At 40.9% G+C, this 18474-nt stretch overlaps 1 protein-coding gene across 1 annotated transcript in view; it reads right to left on the bottom strand.

The window, feature by feature from the left end:
* Window positions 1-4316: 4316 nt before the first annotated feature.
* Window positions 4317-18474, bottom strand: part of LOC310959834 (transient receptor potential cation channel subfamily M member 4-like) — a 49298-nt gene continuing 35140 nt past the window's right edge. Inside the window, exons 28-34 of the mRNA XM_083931295.1 lie at window positions 17228-17346; window positions 13977-14553; window positions 7278-7567; window positions 6992-7060; window positions 5802-5853; window positions 5389-5425; window positions 4317-5301 (exon numbers count right to left, since the gene is read on the bottom strand). Of these exons, the coding sequence (XP_083787421.1) occupies window positions 5259-5301; window positions 5389-5425; window positions 5802-5853; window positions 6992-7060; window positions 7278-7567; window positions 13977-14553; window positions 17228-17346 (1187 nt within the window). The 3' untranslated portion in view covers window positions 4317-5258. The remainder of the gene's footprint in view (window positions 5302-5388; window positions 5426-5801; window positions 5854-6991; window positions 7061-7277; window positions 7568-13976; window positions 14554-17227; window positions 17347-18474) is intronic.

The following is an 18474-nucleotide window of genomic DNA, read 5'->3' as shown; positions in this document are numbered from 1 at the left end:
GGAAAGGCAAAACGGAAGGTTGCGTCTGCCCCTCTTCTTCGTCGGTGGTTGCCCCATGACCCGCGAAAGGTGTATACCGCCCCCTGCGGTGCCGTGTGTGACGGCGCGGCTTCGTCTTCCGTTGGTGCTGGAATTACCGTGTTTTGCATTGCTGATTTATGGATAATGGAGTTTTTAAATTTAAAATGAAAGCTCTCCTCCACGTGGCTTTCATTAAAAAACAGCAGCGACAGGAACATTACAGAAGAAACACATGTTGTTGAACAGTCTGCAAACAGAGTACGCCTGTAACCTCTAGTCAGAGGGTGCACTATGGACTTTTGTGAAGTACAAAAAAATGTTTCTATTACTATGATAATTACTATGAGATACTGTGATGAGATGCTGGCATCTAGGAAGAGCCCCTCAGGAGGAGTGCGGGTCGTCCTCCGTTTGAAAGATTGGCGGTTCAATTCCCTCCAGTCTGCATATCAAAGTGTCCTTGGGCAAGACACCGAAACCCCAAATTCTGTTTTGGCCCTTCTGCACGGGTGGATTAAGGTGGTCATGGGCCCCTGGGCTACTGTTTGTTTTGGGCCCCCCACATTATTAATCATGCTTTATCAGATAAAAACCTTTAGAACAGAAGAGGAGTGCGCAACCTTGAAAAATCCTGTCAATTTAGGAATTTTCTTTAGTAGATCTTGGTCCTGTTGTTCTTTCAGTCGTGCTTTTTTTCTTGGGCAAGACATGGAACCCCAAATTCCTCCCAAACTGCATGTGTGTGTGGATGTAATTTGAATGATTAGATTAGATGATGGGCAGGTAGCCTCTGCCATCAGTAGTGTAAAATCGCCTTGAGTGGTCTGAAGAAGCCTAAATAAGTACAAATCCATTTAGCATTTACCATGCTATCAGCCACGCTGTGCCGTAGATGATTGTGTGTTAGTGCACTGAGAGAGAGACTAGCCCTGACCCTCTGTCAGCAGACCCTGCCGTTTTGGTCTGTTTACATTAATGCCGGGTGCTGCAAGATGTAAATAATAATGTGATTCACTGCTCTTCCATGTATCTTGCATTGTAGCCCAGTTGTTGCCATTCATGATGTCTGACAGAAAAAAGATGATGTTGAAGAAATGGAGTGATTCAAGTAAACACTGCAGGTCACAAAGCAAATGTTTTGCCTTGCTTGTATTGTGTCATGTGTTTCAAAGTAAAGGTTTCTAAATCTTGTTGAACAATTATTCACCTGTATTTGACTCATGGCCTTTATTTGAGGAAATACAGCATTTAAAATCCTGGCTGCATACCTTATACAAAGTAATGAGTTAAAATTGTAATTTTCTTGAGGGGTGTGTGGGGTGGGGGTGGAGTATAACCTCCTTGTAAGCCAAAAGGTTAAAGTGCAAGTGAAGTCACAGGACATTGGTGAAAATTGACTTTATATGGACAAAGTGTCCGTGTTGTCTGACAGCCTGCAAACAGAGTACCCCTGTACCTGTAGTTTGTGCCCGTCCTGTTTTTGTAAGGGTTATTTCATCATTTGCTAAAGCTGAATACTCACAATGCATTTTATTTGGATCTAAAATGTTTTGAGATATTTAAAAGGAAAGAAGAACATTTGTGTTTTTTCTGTGGCAGGGTCCATGTAGCCTTACGTGCAATATTCTTTTTAGTGTTTGATTTTGACACAATCTAAAAGTAATCGAAAAGTATTCAGAATAAATTACATTTGATCTGAAAACAATGGGTTATGTTACTAATTACAAACATTGCCTGGCAGCCTACTGTCTTTTCCTCCACGCTCTCCCTTCTTCTCTGCTAATTCTAGCTTATTTACAGATTATTTTGTTTGTAGTGGAGAGGCTGGTCCTGAAGCACTTCCGTTCATCCGTTGAGTCTTCACCAGACCTTTTGGAGTTTGCCTACGCATTGGACGACCCAGCATTGGAGTGGAAGAAACGCTGATCTTTTCAACTTTTCCAGTGCTTTTATATTACCATATGACCTACCCTGCTCAGGACTAAGGTGGTGGACATGCAGGTGGATGCTCCACTAGTGGGCTGGATCACCAACTACTTCACAGGTCTGCCACAGTATGGGAGGCTGCGGAGCAGTGTGTGGGACACAATGGTGAGTAGCACGAGGGCAAGCCAGGGGACTGTTCCTGTTCGCACTCCTCAGACCTCAGACAATGCTCACAGCCCTGCCACCTGCAGACGTTTTGGACACTGTGGACTATATCAGCAGGGGACAGGAAGCTGAGTGTGGTGGACAGTTTTCTGTTGTTATATACACGTATATTACAGTTTACCTGTAAAATGAGCCGCTATGTTGAATACAGTCGAGCTACAACCAAGCGCTGCCCACTGGCCGGAGCGTACCACTCACGAAGATCCAACCAAATTGTCTATCTAAGCTGTACTGTTCAAATATGAGATTCCTGAGAATAAAAGTACATTTAAAAGTATAAAGTTAATGCAGTTAGAGTGTACTTATTATAACTAATTCATTCATTAAAGGTCACTAGAATGCAGGGGGAAAAGTCTCTAAAGCTCAAATTGTTTTGGCCCTTCTGCAGGGGCGGATTAAGGTGGTCATGGGCCCCTAGGCTACTGTTTGTTTGGGCCCCCCACATTATTAATCATGCTTTATCAGATAAAAACCCACTAGAAAAGAAGAAGAGTCCGCAACCTTAAAAAAATCCTGTCAATTAAGTCATTTTCTTCAGTAGATCTTGGTCCTGTTGTTCTTTCAGTCGTGCTTTTCTTTTTTTGAGCTCAGCTGTCACATTTCCTTTCTGACATTTTGCCGTCATACTGTGTAGTGACAGTGAGTGACGTATCATTTGACAACAACACTGACCATATGAACCCGACCACATGATGGCAGCTGATTGGGTAAACATGTCCCATATCTATCCAATCCGTGACTTCATTTTTTAATGTTTTTTCCCCCAAAAAATATAGTCTGGGCAATCCGGGGCCCCTTGTTAGCAACTGATGTATGTAAGACACATACAAGTGAGATATTTACTGATGTATTTTATGCAGTAGAACATTACATTAAAATCTCTTAAGCTTGTGTAACCACAGACCTTATTTCAGACGAACCCAAAACCCATTTGAAAAACCCACTGACTTGAGACGAGGGAACCCGGAAGTGCAGAAATTCTGACTCACTTACTGAAAAGCTGTCAAAATCATCCTGACATCACGTGTGACACCTGAAAAAAAAACCACCAGAGACCCTGGACAAGACATAAACATTGGAAACACATCAACTGTGTCAAGTTGAGCAACATGTGTCTAATTATCTCTAACTATAGACACATTTGTGTTGACATGACGCATCCATTTTATGGGCGGTAGTAGCTCAGTCCATAGGTGACTGGGCTGGGAACCGGAGGGTTGCTGGCTCGAGTCCTTGTGTGGACCATGAATGTGTGGACTGGTGGCTGCAGAGGTGCCAGTTCATCTCCTGGGCACTGCCGAGATGCTGTTGAGCAAGGCACCGAACCCCCAACTGCTTGGGGCGCTGGTCACTGGCAGCCCCCTTGCTCTAACATCTCTCCATTGGTTGCATGTATATAAGTGTGTAAAATGAAAAAAATACTAGAGTGAAAATTGAATTTCCCCATTTGCGGGACTAATAAAGGAATTCTTCTTCTTCTTATGGGTGCATCACTGATATACCCCTTTGCATAGAGTCAGAGGGTGCCCTATTGACTTTTGTGAAGTAAAAAAAAACGTTTCTGTTATTCTTAAACTGTTAAAAAAAGATACTGTGATGAGATGCTGGCATCTGGGAAGAGCCCCTCAGAAGGAGAGTGGGTCCTCCTCCGTTTGGACGATTTGCGGTTCAATTCCTGGCTCCTCCAGTGCGCATATCAAAGTGTCCTTGGGCAAGACACCGAACCCCAAATTCCTCCCAAACTGCATGTGTGTGTGGATGTAATGTGAATGATTAGATTAGATGATGGGCAGGTAGCCTCTGCCATCAGTAGTGTAAAATCGCCTTGAGTGGTCTGAAGAAGCCTAAATAAGTACAAATCCATTTAGCATTTACCATGCTATCAGCCACGCTGTGCCGTAGATGATTGTGTGTTAGTGCACTGAGAGAGAGACTAGCCCTGACCCTCTGTCAGAAGACCCTGCCGTTTTGGTCTGTTTACATTAATGCCAGGTGCTGCAAGATGTAAATAATAATGTGATTCACTGTTCTTACATGTATCTTGCATTGCAGCCCAGTTGTTGCCATTCATGATGTCTGACAGAAAAAATATGATGTTGAAGAAATGGAGTGATTCAAGTAAACACTGCAGGTCACAAAGCAAATGTTTTGCCTTGATTTTATTGTGTCATGTGTTTCAAAGTAAAGGTTTCTAAATCTTAGGCTTTTATTTGTTTGTGTTGAACATACCCCAGGCCATTATTCCGGCTTTTGTATAACTCACCCGTTTCAATTATATTGGAGCTTAGAAAGTTCAGCATAGTTTAGGGCACGGCCACTTTGAGTGACAGGTGGGTGCCATCATAGGTGGCTAACAGAGACTGTAGGCTTCATTTGACCCACCTCAGCTCAAATCCACACTCCCCTCCTCCTGCTCTTTGTCCACTGGATGGCAAGAAAGGGAGAGCCGCCCACTTTGAGCTTCATTTTGGCTCTTTAGAAACCTATAGGTTACATCATGGAGACTACGTCTATATTTTATAGAGTCTATGGTGGGTTGTATAAAGCCTACAGTCTCCTGTGATGGCACCCACCTGTCTATGGGGATTGACTCACTTTTGGAGCCAGCCTCAGGTGGCCATTTGAGGAACTGCAGTTGAGGCTTCTTTTTTTAAGCACCCAAGGTTGCCACTTGGTGTTAAAATCAAAGTCTAGTTGGAAAAGTTGTCACACTTTTTTTAAAGGTAAAGTGTCACCACTTCAAACTTATGTGGGATTGTCCATGGTTCTCATGATAAAGGGTTTATAAAGGGGATAACAGACATTCAGTCAAGTGAACATTTTAAAATCAATAAATTTGTGAAAATGTCCCCTCTCTTTTATTTAACATATCCCAAATATGACTTCAAATGTTTCATTTTCCTTACAAGTACAGACTTGTCAGTTAACAACAATACACAAATGTACTTAGTTAGTCCTTTAACAATTTCTATTCAGTCATTAGTGAGCAACGTTTCTCAAGGACAAAAGACAAAAATAACAATGAAAATCAGAAGTGAAGGTGAAAGATATTAGTTTGGCCACATGGTGGCAACATATGTTTGGGCTTAGTTGTCATCGTCATCATTGTCAAAGACATCTGCTACAGTCCTGTGGATGGAGACACAAACAGCAGTTATACAGTCTGTAGTTCATCAATGTTTGAACAGGTTTCAGTTCAGTGTAAATAAAACTTACTTGTAGATGGATCCAGTCACTTCATCAAGAAAACCCCCTGAAGGAAGAAGACAGAGTAAGTGAGTTTGAGCCTGTTGACAATCAGCAAAACCCTTATTTCTAATTAGAAATACAACTGTTGCCCTGCATTGTTGTCATACAACACACTACTGTAGAATCTAAGCATAGCCATTTGATTGAGCTGATCAACTTACTTTTAGGATTACATATGTTGCAACGAAATTAGATTACTTAATCCTACATAATCAGATTCTGCCGCCGTACTATGTGACTGCTGGGTGTGGGGTGGGGGAGGTCCCAACATGAACGCTTCTTGTTAACAGGGGTGAAGTCAAAATGAGCTGAGAAAACTTTCCTTTTCTGAAGCGATACTGTAACACAGTGTTTTTTGCGGCAGCTCTGCATTTACTCACCAGGCTGGCAAAGCGTGTGGCAAACAGGACACACATGGCAGAACTTGCACATCTGTGAAGAAGAAAGAAAGTTGGATAAAGAAAAGAGGAGTGAGAAGTGAAAACATTTCCAGAGTATCACAAAAAGCCTGATCCATTCGACTGACCCCTGAGCTGTCTGCTCCCAACCTGCTCCCTGCACAAAGTGAGACTACTCTGCTAAGGTTACTTCATACACCTGTGTGTGCTTATATGGAAGCCTATTTCTATCAAGGTCAAATGATAGGAATGACAAACATGAAATACTAATGGTAAGACAAAATTATATCAAGACTTTGATTTACTAAGTCACTAAAGAGTAAGTCACCAAAGCTTCCATATTAATGAAACGCCTAAACAATATGTAAATGTGAATGACTAAGAAAGTATCATGTGCACTATAGGCAACCAAAATGGCAATGAAAGGCAACTGTTCAGGACTTTTTAAAGAACTTTTAAAGATCAAAATTTCCAAAGTGGGGTATTTACTGATATATTTTACGTGAGAATCTCTTTATATTAGACATTAAATCTAAAACCCATTAAAAAAAACCACTGACTTCAAGACAAAGGAACCAGAAGTGAAAAAATGTTGTATCATTTGGTCATGAAATAACGTTCTGGATAAATAGAAATTTTGACCTGATGGTGATGCTAGTTGAAAATTCAAAGGATCACCAGCTATTATAAATCACCCTGAAGGGATCGTCAATTGTGCGTACAAATTTCACAGTAATCCATCCCATACTTATATATACTATTTTACACTGAACCAAAAATGTCAACCTGCTTGTGCGTGTGATTCATCTGCTGGAGAGCATGAATATTCATGAAAATCTTTAGATTTCCAGAGACAGCACCAGAGATGGTGAGAGGTGGGTCAGAGGTAAAGAAGAAATGTTATGCTTGTGGTGCTATGATCGAGGTCAAGAGGTCGCCTACAGGGCATTAGGAATCTTCCTCTGGAGACCATGAACATAAGGTTCATTTTGTTCCAATTGGTTAAAAAAAGCAACTATATGATTGTTTAAAACACCATGTGTTCATCTTGAACCATGTTAAGTCAGAAGCTCAATACCTTAACATGTACACATATAAAAACAACAACACCGATTCCTTTGTTAACAGGGGCTGACCTGAAGTCAAATGACACATAATGCGTATTTTCTCACCTGGCAGTCATCACAGTGTTCAGACTTGTCTCCCTCTTCACAAGGACATTTGTCACAGCTGTCACAGTGCTGGAAGAAGAAACATTTAGTCAGAAGTCTAGAGGGGGCAGAGTTAAAGGATCATACACAGTATAACCTACGCAGTGGACATGTGTAGAGGGCAAAATTGCATATTGCATTTACGTATACACACAATGAATTCCAGCTTTTCATCGTTCAGAAATTACTTTCTGACTCATAGCTTTGACGGCTACATTTGATTTTCCTAATTTGATTTTAGACATACCTCACAGAATTCACAATATGAGCACAGAGAGCCTTGGTGATAGTCGTCGTCATCGTCGTCATCATCATCATCATCATCATCATCATCATCATCATCATCATCATCATCATCATCATCATCATCATCATCATCATCATCATCATCGTCATCATCGTCGTCGTCATCATCATCATCGTCATCATCGTCTTTATCATCATCATCATCATCGTCATCGTCATCGTCATCGTCATCGTCATCGTCATCGTCGTCATCATCATCATCATCATCATCATCGTCGTCGTCATCATCATCTGCAAATTATATTGATAATAACTACATATTGAAAATATTGAAAATGCGGACAAAAAAATGATAATGTTTGCTTTCCAATTATAGCTCACAATAATTATGGAGCAACTTCATATTTAGACTACACTTTCAAACAAATGAAGCCCATGCAAAGCCAGAATATAAGTGTAATAATAATAATAATAATTATATAGATATATATAATTATTACTCTAGTCTTCTGAAAAAGTTCATGTCATAATTCAGGATGAAAAGAATATAAATGACCATTTGCATATCAGTTACTTACCAAGTGTTGTGGATAGTAAGCGCATATATTTTTGGGACAGACCGTGGCTGTAAAATGGCTGTAGAAGTCACTTGTGCAAGCAGCTTATAACACCGCATAATTATGCCGCCGTTAGGCAGCGACCTCTAGTAACCATTTTAATCATTGTAGGAGCGAAGGAGGTCGTCAGGTGATTTAGTAAGAGCCCGAACGTCCACATGGAAATCCCACCCATGATCTTTTGTTTTACTTTAACTAAGTAAGAAACGAACCTATGTTCACCTTAATGGTCACATTTAAAACCTCCACTGTGCTGGCGTTATACAAGGTTTAATAGACTCATGTCATATATTTCATATTGGGGGTCATTGGCAGTCGACCTAGTCTGTCATTTAGGGGTTTACACGTGTTGGATTAGGAAGTACTGAACATACAGCTAGAGAAAGAGACTTGGATTATAATGCACAAGTTTACATCAAATAACTAGAGGCGATGAAGGCTAACCGTCAACTGAACTACCAATCAGAGTGATTTCTCTCACCGACTGGCTCAGCCGCCGATTCAACATGGCAGACTAGGGCCAATGGTACAGGACACTAGGGTGTGTCCCTGTGTTAAGAGTGTGGATATAAAACCCCAATTCACATGAAGTTGGGACGTGGTGTAAAACGTAAATATAAACAGACTATGATATAGAAATATGATAATTTGCAAATCCTTTTGAACCTATATTCAATTGAATACACTGCAAAGACAAGACATTTAATGTTCAAACTGATCAACTTTATTGTTTTTTGCTAGTATTCACCCATTTTGAATTTGAGGCCTGCAACACGTTCAAAAAAGCTGGGATAGAGGCAACACAAGACTGGTAAACTTGAGGAATGCTCAAAAATAACCTGGATCGAGTATACACAGGAGCCCAAAATAATAGAATAGAATAGAATAGAATTACTTTAATGATCCCAGACCGGGAAATTATTTAAATTATTAATACTTGATTTATTTTGAAATATAGTTATTCTTAGAGAATTAATTAGAGAACACTTTTAGATCCCTCCCAGTTATTGGTGTTAATCTGCAGCTGGTGACAATTGACTTAATTGTTGGACACACCCTATTTATTTGCAGCTCTCCTGGTTACTTTGTAAGATGGCGAGCTGCTCTAAGGAGACAGCAGGTTCTCCAGATGAAGGCCAAAGGGATGACCCTCTCAGCCATCAGAGAGAGGTTGGGCGTTCACAGTCTGTGATTTCAAGAATATTTAAACTTTACAAGGACACAGATTAATTATTGAAGTTCATTTGAAGTCCCTCAAATGTCCACGTAAAACAAGTGCATGAGAGGACAGGATTATGAGAAGACTCAGTTCAACACTGCAGCTGGGTTCGGTCTCCAGTTCAGTGCTGAACAGGGCAAGGATCTGTCTCTGCACACAGTGTCTTTAAGGACTTTGTACTGATAGCCCACTCTGCAGTGACCAAACCTCTCATCAGCAGAAAGAATAAAAAGGCTAGTCTTGCCTTCACTGAGGAGCATGTTACGTGGACAGAGGAGAACTGGTCCAGAGTGACTTCAGTGATGAGAGGATGTTCAGTTTATTTGTGTCTGATGGGAACCATTATGTCAGGCATCAGACTGGGGAAAGACTGAACCGAAAATGTGTAAAGAAGTCAAATCTGGAGGAGGAAGCGTCATGGTTTGGGGAATGTTTTCTGCAGCAGGAGTTGGACCTCTTGTTCAGCTCCATGGCAGGTGAAAGTTAATGTTTATGTGAACCTCCTTCAGCAACATGAAATACCTCCACTGCAATTGTCTCCAATCAGCTGCAATTCTCATGCAGGACAATGTCCCCTGTCACACTGTAAAACAAGTGAAGCAGTTCCTTAAAGCTCAGAATATTGAAACAATGAAATGGCCAGACCAGAGTCCAGATCTAAACCCCAAAGAGAATCTCTGGAAAATCCTTGGTGACACAGTAATGGCTAAGAAACTCCCTAAAGGTTTTGCCATAGTTATTTAAAAAAAACAGCCATACTAGTACAGCAGTGGTATAGCCACAGTGGATATTCTATACAATTCTGTACAATAAGAAATAACAGTATTTCAGAATAAATCAAGTATTAATAATTTGTTTTCAAATTCTGATCTCCAGTGTAAAAGGAGCATCTCTCAAAGGCTCAGTCATTCACAAGAAAGGATGAGGCGAGGTTCACCACTTTGTGATCAACTGGGTGAGCAAATAGTCCAACACTTTAAGGGCGCGCTCACACTGTCCTTCCGTATCGTGCCCAAGCACATTTCACGGCTAATGTCTAGTTCGTTTTACCAGTGTGAGTGCAACCGTACTGGTACGGTTGCCATCTCCCAGGGCCTGTTTGGGAGAGGTGCTCAAAATTGTCAGGATCCCAGTTCTTGCAGCCCTCCCTTTTCCTTTTGTGCTTGTGTTTGTCTCCCCTCTCTGTGTTTGTCTGTCTGGAGACAAGTGGCCAACAACGTAGTTAGTGAAAAGAGTCAAAAGAGTGTTCTAAAGACTTATCTGCTGGCCCCCTGTACCAGCTCCTCTCATAGTAAAGTCCATTCAAGTCGATTACCAAAGTCAATCCAAAAGGAAGGAGCCCATCGATGATTTATTTGAGCAAAACACGACAACTTTGTGGTTTGTTGCAGTTTGGTGAAATATAAGTCAATAATAGATGTAGAAGTTTTTGAAAAATTCCACACAGCAACTTCCTCTGCAGCACCAAAATGTCATGCGGGGGGGGGGGGGGTGGGGGGGGTAGAGGTAGCATCAGACATAGCATCAGTCCCGGTGTGCGGGCATTTTTTGGTGAGCCTGTGGCTACTGTGAGCCCATGGGCACCAAAAGAAGCCTGTTTATGCTGACATTTTTCATAACATTTTTCTCTGTGCCCTGGAATCATTGAATTCTGCAACAGCCGTGTGACTGTTATGGAGGATTCCCCGTCCCTCAACAACTGCACCGTACTGGACACTTTTTTTTCCATGTCCCAAGAATAAATTGGAAGAGGTGATCGATTCGCAAATAAATCATCAGGGGGCCCCCTCTGTTTGGATTGCAAACTCCAGGTTCACTAACTACGTTGGTGGTGCTTTGTTTTCTGTGTAGGGACTCTTCTCATGCTACTGCAGAGGTCTGCTGTTATTTTGAACAGTATTAGTGGTTAAAAACGCTGTTTTAGTGCCTTTACCGTACTGCTCCGAGCTAATCAGTGTTAGCCACGTCCCGCTGTCAGCGACTTTACTGGATTTCTCCGTTAATAGTTGTTACATGAAAAAAAAACTGCCTCAATGGCTTATTTAATGTGTGTAAGTGCCTTATAAGATCATGGGATGATTTAAGGCGGAATTACACATAATGCGTGATTTGCACACGTATGCTTCTGCTAACGGCACCAAGTTCATCACCGTATCACTGCCAGCTCGATCTGGCATTTGAATGCGTTTAACATAAATGTCAGTCTTTATGGCTGCACTTCAGTAGGAGTGTTTGACCACGGAGATGCGAGTGTCGGTTGGCTTGACCACAAACATGCTGCATGGCACAACTGATCTCTGATAAACATTATGAGTAATAAGAGAAAACAATCTTTTGTTTTCTCATGATAAATAATTAACTTGTGATCTTAAGATAAATAATTGCTGGCATGGCCCTTCTTTGCTTCCATAGATGGTGGCATTTTATTTTTTTATATCACGATGGTGAAATATTAGTACTTACGCATTGATAACACAAAGTATTTTAATATAATATATGGTGAGTTAAGTTTAACTATTTTACATACTGTTGTGTCATAAATATATCATATAAACATTTACATAAAGGGGAACGGTTTGGTTGTGCAATATGAATTTGTCAAGTAAATGCAGCTGTTGGATAAAGTAGTAGATTATTAAGTGGCAAAAGGGAAACTGAAGTACAAATAGATCTTGAATGTACGGGTAAAGTACAGTATTTGAGTAAATGCACTTAGTTACAGTACATTCCACCACTGTGACAAAATGACGTTATAAATGTGTTGCAAATTACTTTTTCACCCAATAAGAATGTTATCCGGTGACATTTGTTGTCAGTAACAATTACACCTTGGAAGAAATGTTTGACCATTCAATGTTTAGTGTCTGTGACATTTCCGCAGGTTGACTTACCAAAGATCACCAAAGAAAATGTTTCAACCAGATGTTCAAATCTGTGTCACACTCATCATTTTAATTAAGACTTTTGCAGTCATATTACACTCGTGTCCAACTCCCACTATTGTAATCTCCCATACAATCATTCATAGAAGACAGTTCATGTAGAACATGCAGTGGTCAGAACAGATACTCACGGGTTTCAAATGTCTGTGGCTCAGCTTTCTGGTCCTCATAAAGGTAATATGACCAAACATGATTAAAGAAAGGATGCTCTCCAGCCATTTGTATAGCTCTAATACAAGTCTTTGGTAACAGATTTGCATTTAGGCATTTTATGATCATTTGATGTATTTAATGAATGAAAGTAGGGTGAAAGACATATTGACAGTGGTAATTGTCATATTTTCCACACAGAAATGTTCACAGTCATCAGAAAATCACATTTTTGTCGAACAAGAAGAGAAAAAAAGTTGACAACCATTTCATCTCTTGACAATTAGACATTTGATAGAGCTTTAGCTCTGTTACTTAAGAGATGTTTCTCTCTTTTCCCAAACACTCTTTCCCTGAAGGTCTGAAAAATCATCAGCAAATACACTGTTGTAACATTTCATAACAAATGAGGAGTAATGTTCAGCTTAGTTTCACAAATGACTCAAATATTTGTAATTAATTGTAATAGTGCCAAATAAGCATTAAATAAAGGGGGAGATTGCATAAAACTCAGAACAAATATTCATCATTAATATAAGCTACTGACATGTGCATGAAAAGTGATTCTTTTATCTAATGGTTCAGAAAATTAGCGTTTTAGAAAATAAAGAGGTATGGATATTATACTGTTCAGTGACATTGAAAGTTATTGTACTATATTATCTGTGTTTAGCCATTTTACAACTTAAAAAACAAATTCTCTGCATTACACGGCTCTTCAACAGACAGCGGCAAAATGCTCCACAGAGAAAGAAAGAGATTGAGGGATATGGAGAAAGAGAGAAACTTTACCTCTGTTGGTATCCTAAGCTTTTAAATAAATGAATTTAGGTAGTGGCCCTCCTGCACCTCTCCTCACGCTTTGTTCTCCCTCTGTCTGTTTCTCTAACAACCCCATCCCACAGCCCACTCCCAATATCACTGTCTCTCTTTCTTTCTCTGTAGGTTCACATAAAGACAAAATGCAGGTCAATCTGATCCAAAACAAATGAGAAAGGAAGATCCTAGCGCTGGAACCATTCTTTCAAATGAAACACAAATGAAAAGATCTCAGGCTATTGACCCCAATGACTGGTTTCCAAGTCAGGCTTGGTTTGTGTGAAATTGTTTTTTTGTTCTTTCTCTCTCTCAAATCAATGCTTCTGCAGTCCCCAAGTTCATATCTAGTGTACTGTACGAAGGACTTCAGACAGTTGGACTTCAGATGGGCCAGTTCAATTTCCCCAGAGTGCTCATAACTCTAGTTAAGCAGGGAAAAGAACACAGTGTCAGAGACAGCAAGAGAAATGGACAGCTGGAAAGGGGTGGAGGAGGGATTTTGATTACCTCTAAGACATTTAAATAAGAGCTGACAAAGAGATGATAAGGTTGAAAGAATGTTAACGAGAGGGGAGTGGCTAATATTGTCTTAGCCCCTCCCCTTCCGCACAAAGGCCTGTAATCTACGTGCACACATCTGTACCTTAAACGCATCGCCAACTGCATGTCAAAGCACTGGCCATCACTGACACTTGAACTTTAAATAAAACAAGTGGTGTAATATTGCTGCATCAGAGCTGAGGCCTACTTTTTTTTTAACTGCGCTGTGTTTTCGCAATTTAAATAGCCAATCACAGCCCGACCTGGAATTGACAACATATTGTCAATTAAATTCAGTGACAGCTGATACTTTAACAGGCCGCAGTTTGCAATGTGCTTCAGGTGCAGATGTCTACATATATCTAGAGAAAACAAGGTGAGGTGAAGCTACTGTATGTTTAAAAGAGACTGACCTTCATGATCATCGTCGTCGTCATCGTCGTCATCATCGTCATCATCGTCATCATCGTCGTCGTCGTCGTCATCATCATCGTCATCGTCGTCGTCATCATCATCGTCATCATCATCATCATCATCATCATCGTCATCATCATCATCGTCGTCATCGTCGTCATCATCGTCGTCATCGTCGTCATCATCATCATCATCGTCGTCGTCGTCGTCATCATCGTCATCGTCATCGTCATCGTCATCATCATCGTCGTCATCATCATCGTCATCATCATCATCATCATCATCATCGTCATCATCATCGTCATCATCATCATCGTCGTCATCATCATCGTCGTCGTCGTCGTCATCATCATCATCGTCATCATCGTCGTCGTCATCATCATCGTCGTCGTCGTCGTCATCATCGTCATCATCATCATCATCATCATCATCATCATCAGCCACCAGACCTTGCTCGGAGCGGAATGGCAGATCCTGGGCCTTGGCAGTGGGAGCCAGTGGGGTGTGGAAGGAGCAGAGCAGTGCCAGCAGCACTGCGAGAATCAAACTTCTCAACGATGCCATGTTCACGGCCAACTACAGAGGAATTTACCTGGAATCACTGCAGGAGTCCAGCACTGCAGCTCTTTGCCTATTTGTCCCACACACAACCTCACAAATTCAAACACACTCAACGGTGCACACAGTGCTGATGGCTACAGTAGGAAATGGACACCAATTATAATGGAATCCAATAGACAAGGTCCAGTGCAAAGAAGATATTCCAAGCAAGATCCAGACACTTGCTCCCAAGTCCTGGCAAAAACGATCCGTAGAAAAGCAGGTGTCCTCCTTTTGAATCTGGGACTACAACAAGACAGAGTGTCTTTTAGTCCAGTGTAGCACTTGTGTGGTCAGTTCAGACGGAGAGGGGAGCTGTCAGTAACTGGTCAGTGCTGGAGACACAGACAGGACTAATGTGAGAGCGACAGAAAAAGAGTGAGACCAACCTATGGGGTAAGCTGAAAAGAAGGGGGGCAGTCAGGGTGATTGACAGGGGCAAATGCTGGTGGGCAGGCCTGCACTATCCATAAGTTAAGTTACCGAGAGAAGAGGGGAGTGACTGGAGGGGGTATAAGGAACGAGTGGAGCATACTTGCTTTTCCATCATCATCAAATGTTCAAGTTTAACTTTAGAACAAATGCTTAAGCTTAACTTTAAAGTAGACCGCAGCAGAAGTGGGACCAGGCAACGATGACCATATATTGTGAGAGAAAGGGGGAGTATGGGTCTGTATAGAGCTGGGAGGATATTGGACATTAAGTAGTTGTACACGGTAGAGATGGATCATTTGATACAACATATATGTTTTGAAGTACAGCCCATTAGCAGCAGTTGGTTAATCAATGTTGGGGGATAGTCCATCTGTCCAATGCTGTGGTCCACAGTGAGGTATCTGAAGAAGCATTAGCAAGTTCCCTTACACTTGGTTTTACATATTTATGCTCTCACAGAATGATTATTAATAATTTTAGTGACTCCCTGAACTTTTCCTCTCAAGTAACATGAGTCCAGCATTTCCCTTAGACCAACCATCCTATCCACAACAATTATTATTATTACAATTATTAGACCTTGAATGGTTACAGTTAGATGGTTAAGGTTAGGTATAGACTTTGAATGGTTACAGTTAGATGGTTAAGGTTAGGTATAGACCTTGAATGATTAAGGTTAGATGGTTAAGGTTAGGTATACACCTTGAATGGTTACGGGTAGATGATTAAGATTCGGTATAGACCTTGAATGGTTACAGTTAGATGGTTAAGGCTAGGTTAGATGGTTAAGGCTAGGTATAGACCTTGAATGGTTACAGTTAGATGGTTAAGGTTAGGTATAGACCTTGAATGGTTACAGTTAGATGGTTAAGGTTAGGTATAGACTTTGAATGGTTACAGTTAGATGGTTAAGGTTAGGTATAGACATTAAATGATTATGGTTAGATGGTTAAGGTTAGGTATAGACCTTGAATGGTTACAGTTAGATGGTTAAGGTTAGGTACAGACCTTGAATGGTTACAGTTAGATGGTTAAGGTTAGGTATAGACCTTGAATGGTTACAGTTAGATGGTTAAGGTTAGGTATAGACCTTGAATGGTTACAGTTAGATGGTTAAGGTTAGGTATAGACCTTGAATGGTTACAGTTAGATGGTTAAGGTTAGGTATAGACCTTGAATGGTTACAGTTAGATGGTTAAGGTTAGGTATAGACCTTGAATGGTTACAGTTAGATGGTTAAGGTTAGGTATAGACCTTGAATGGTTACAGTTAGATGGTTAAGGTTAGGTATAGACCTTGAATGGTTGCAGTTAGATGGTTATGGTTAGGTACAGACTTTGAATGGTTACTGTTAGATGGTTAAGGTCAGGAGGCATTGACCTCGAATGGTTATGGTTAGTAAAGGTTGTCGTGAGATTTTTCACAAATCTAGGGTTACTATCCAGACATGTCCATTAAACAATATGGTAAAGGGAAAGAAATAATGGTTATAGTTAAGCTTTAACAAAGCCAATAGTAATGGCTTGTCCATGATAAGATGCTAACTTTCACTTCGGCATGGAAGTTGAAACAGCTACATGTCCATCTAGCACGTTGACCTTATCGCTGGGGAGCACTTGAAACTACTTTGTACGAAGGGTCGTCCAACCATACCTGAAGGCAAACGTATTTATAGCTGCTACAAATGTCCACAGTCAAAGACAGGGTGAAAAGTTTCTTGTCAGAAGGAGGGGCAAAACATAGAAATTGATCAAAAGGGGATTAGCATTTCTCTAAATAGCAGTTGAATACATTAATGATGTTGCACTTGCTTGTACATATAGAAAGTGACAGAAGTAGTCTCTTTTTCCCATCCTCATACATCTGGCCAGCCATTGTGTGAAGTCGGTGTGAATGTCGGATTGACAGTTTTGGAAAGTTCCAGAAATTGTTGAACACAGGCCTGGCCATGTAATCTGCTGATTTTTATCAGCAAATTGTTTAATCCATTTCAATGACCCAATGACCTTTCACTGCCCTCAGGACAAACACTTTTAGCTCTAGGCATCACTCTGCTCTGCGTTCTGTCCAGCACATTCATATTGTAAGGTGTACTGAGCATTGCAGCAAGTAGTGGCCACCAGTGAGGCCTAAGATTGTTGGTCTCCAAAATCATTCTTTGGCCTACTGGACCATTATCGAAACACGTTTTTACAAATTCTCTTTGCAAATATACCTCCGGTGTCGCCATCATGCTGATGCAGCCAGAGCGTATGCACGACCAAGGGTATGGGCCAAACCCAGACACTGATCTCCTGCCCATCTTCTTGCCTCTCCCTCCCCCTATACACTGCCCTAAAATAAATGGATTTGTGCAGGGGGGAGTTGACAACCACTCTATTTAAAACCACACTGTCAGAGTCAGTGTAATGTGAGCCTCCCTGGCTCTGTCTGTGTTGGACCAGCACAGTATCCCACAGCCCCGTCAGTTCTTACCTACACACACATGAAGAAAGAGGTCAATGACAGGATCCTCTGAAACACCTCCTAAACCGAACTTGACTAAAGTCGATAAATACATGGACTTGTTTTTGCATGTTGCTGTGATGCCAGTGATTGTATTCTTAATCCATTAACACAATTAAGTACACATGCTAAAGAAAATACACAATGCTACGAACATCTTTGATTTATTTTTTGTTCAAGCGGAAAAAATACAAAAATGTTTCCACATCCGTTAATTTGACCTTTGGCTGCCTTTTTCATGGGTGTAAGTTTACATGAGATTTTTTTGGGTCAGTTAAGGTCAAGTTTTAGTAAAGGTCTCACTGGTGTAATTGTCCAAAACAGTCCTGGTTGAATGATCCTTGCTCTTTGTATATATTGTAGCCATATAAATGAAATTAAATTACTAAATCATTAGTACTGGAAACAAGGACACAAGGACTAGGAGAAGGTTTGTGAGTTGTTCTTGATTCATTCTAGATTCTCATGTACTCCCTCAGTCAAATTAAATTGCACAGCCAACAAATGCCAGCCATGCACATTTGACATAGAGGAGACTTAGCCTTGTATTAACCCATTACAACTTGCATCTCCACCATAATCACCCACTATTGAAAGCTTAAGATAGCACATAATCTTTGGTGCAACGGCACAGGTTTGAGAATAAGTTTGTCATGAAATGTCTAATGGTGATAGACTAGTGGCAGTGAGAAACAGCTGAGTTGGAAAGAGCAAAGGACAGAATGAGAGAGGAGATCAGATCGAGATGAAGACTGCAAAGTGGCTGAAAGTGGAGATGAGCTCTGACATGCCAAAGACATTTCTTCTCTCTTACTTTGGACCACTGACTGCCTGCATTGACCCACTTGACCCATTTAGTGAACTACCACTACTGTTCAATTTCTCCTCCCCATACAGTCTGAAAGGGGCTCTGTTTGAAATAATAGCGGATGCATATCTGATACTTAAGCTGTCTGC

The sequence above is a fragment of the Echiichthys vipera genome (genome assembly GCF_963691815.1).
Source record: "Echiichthys vipera genome assembly, chromosome: 17".
NCBI lineage: Eukaryota > Metazoa > Chordata > Actinopteri > Perciformes > Trachinidae > Echiichthys > Echiichthys vipera.
Note: the sequence above shows the minus strand (reverse complement) of the source record. Positions and strands in the feature narration are given on the sequence as shown.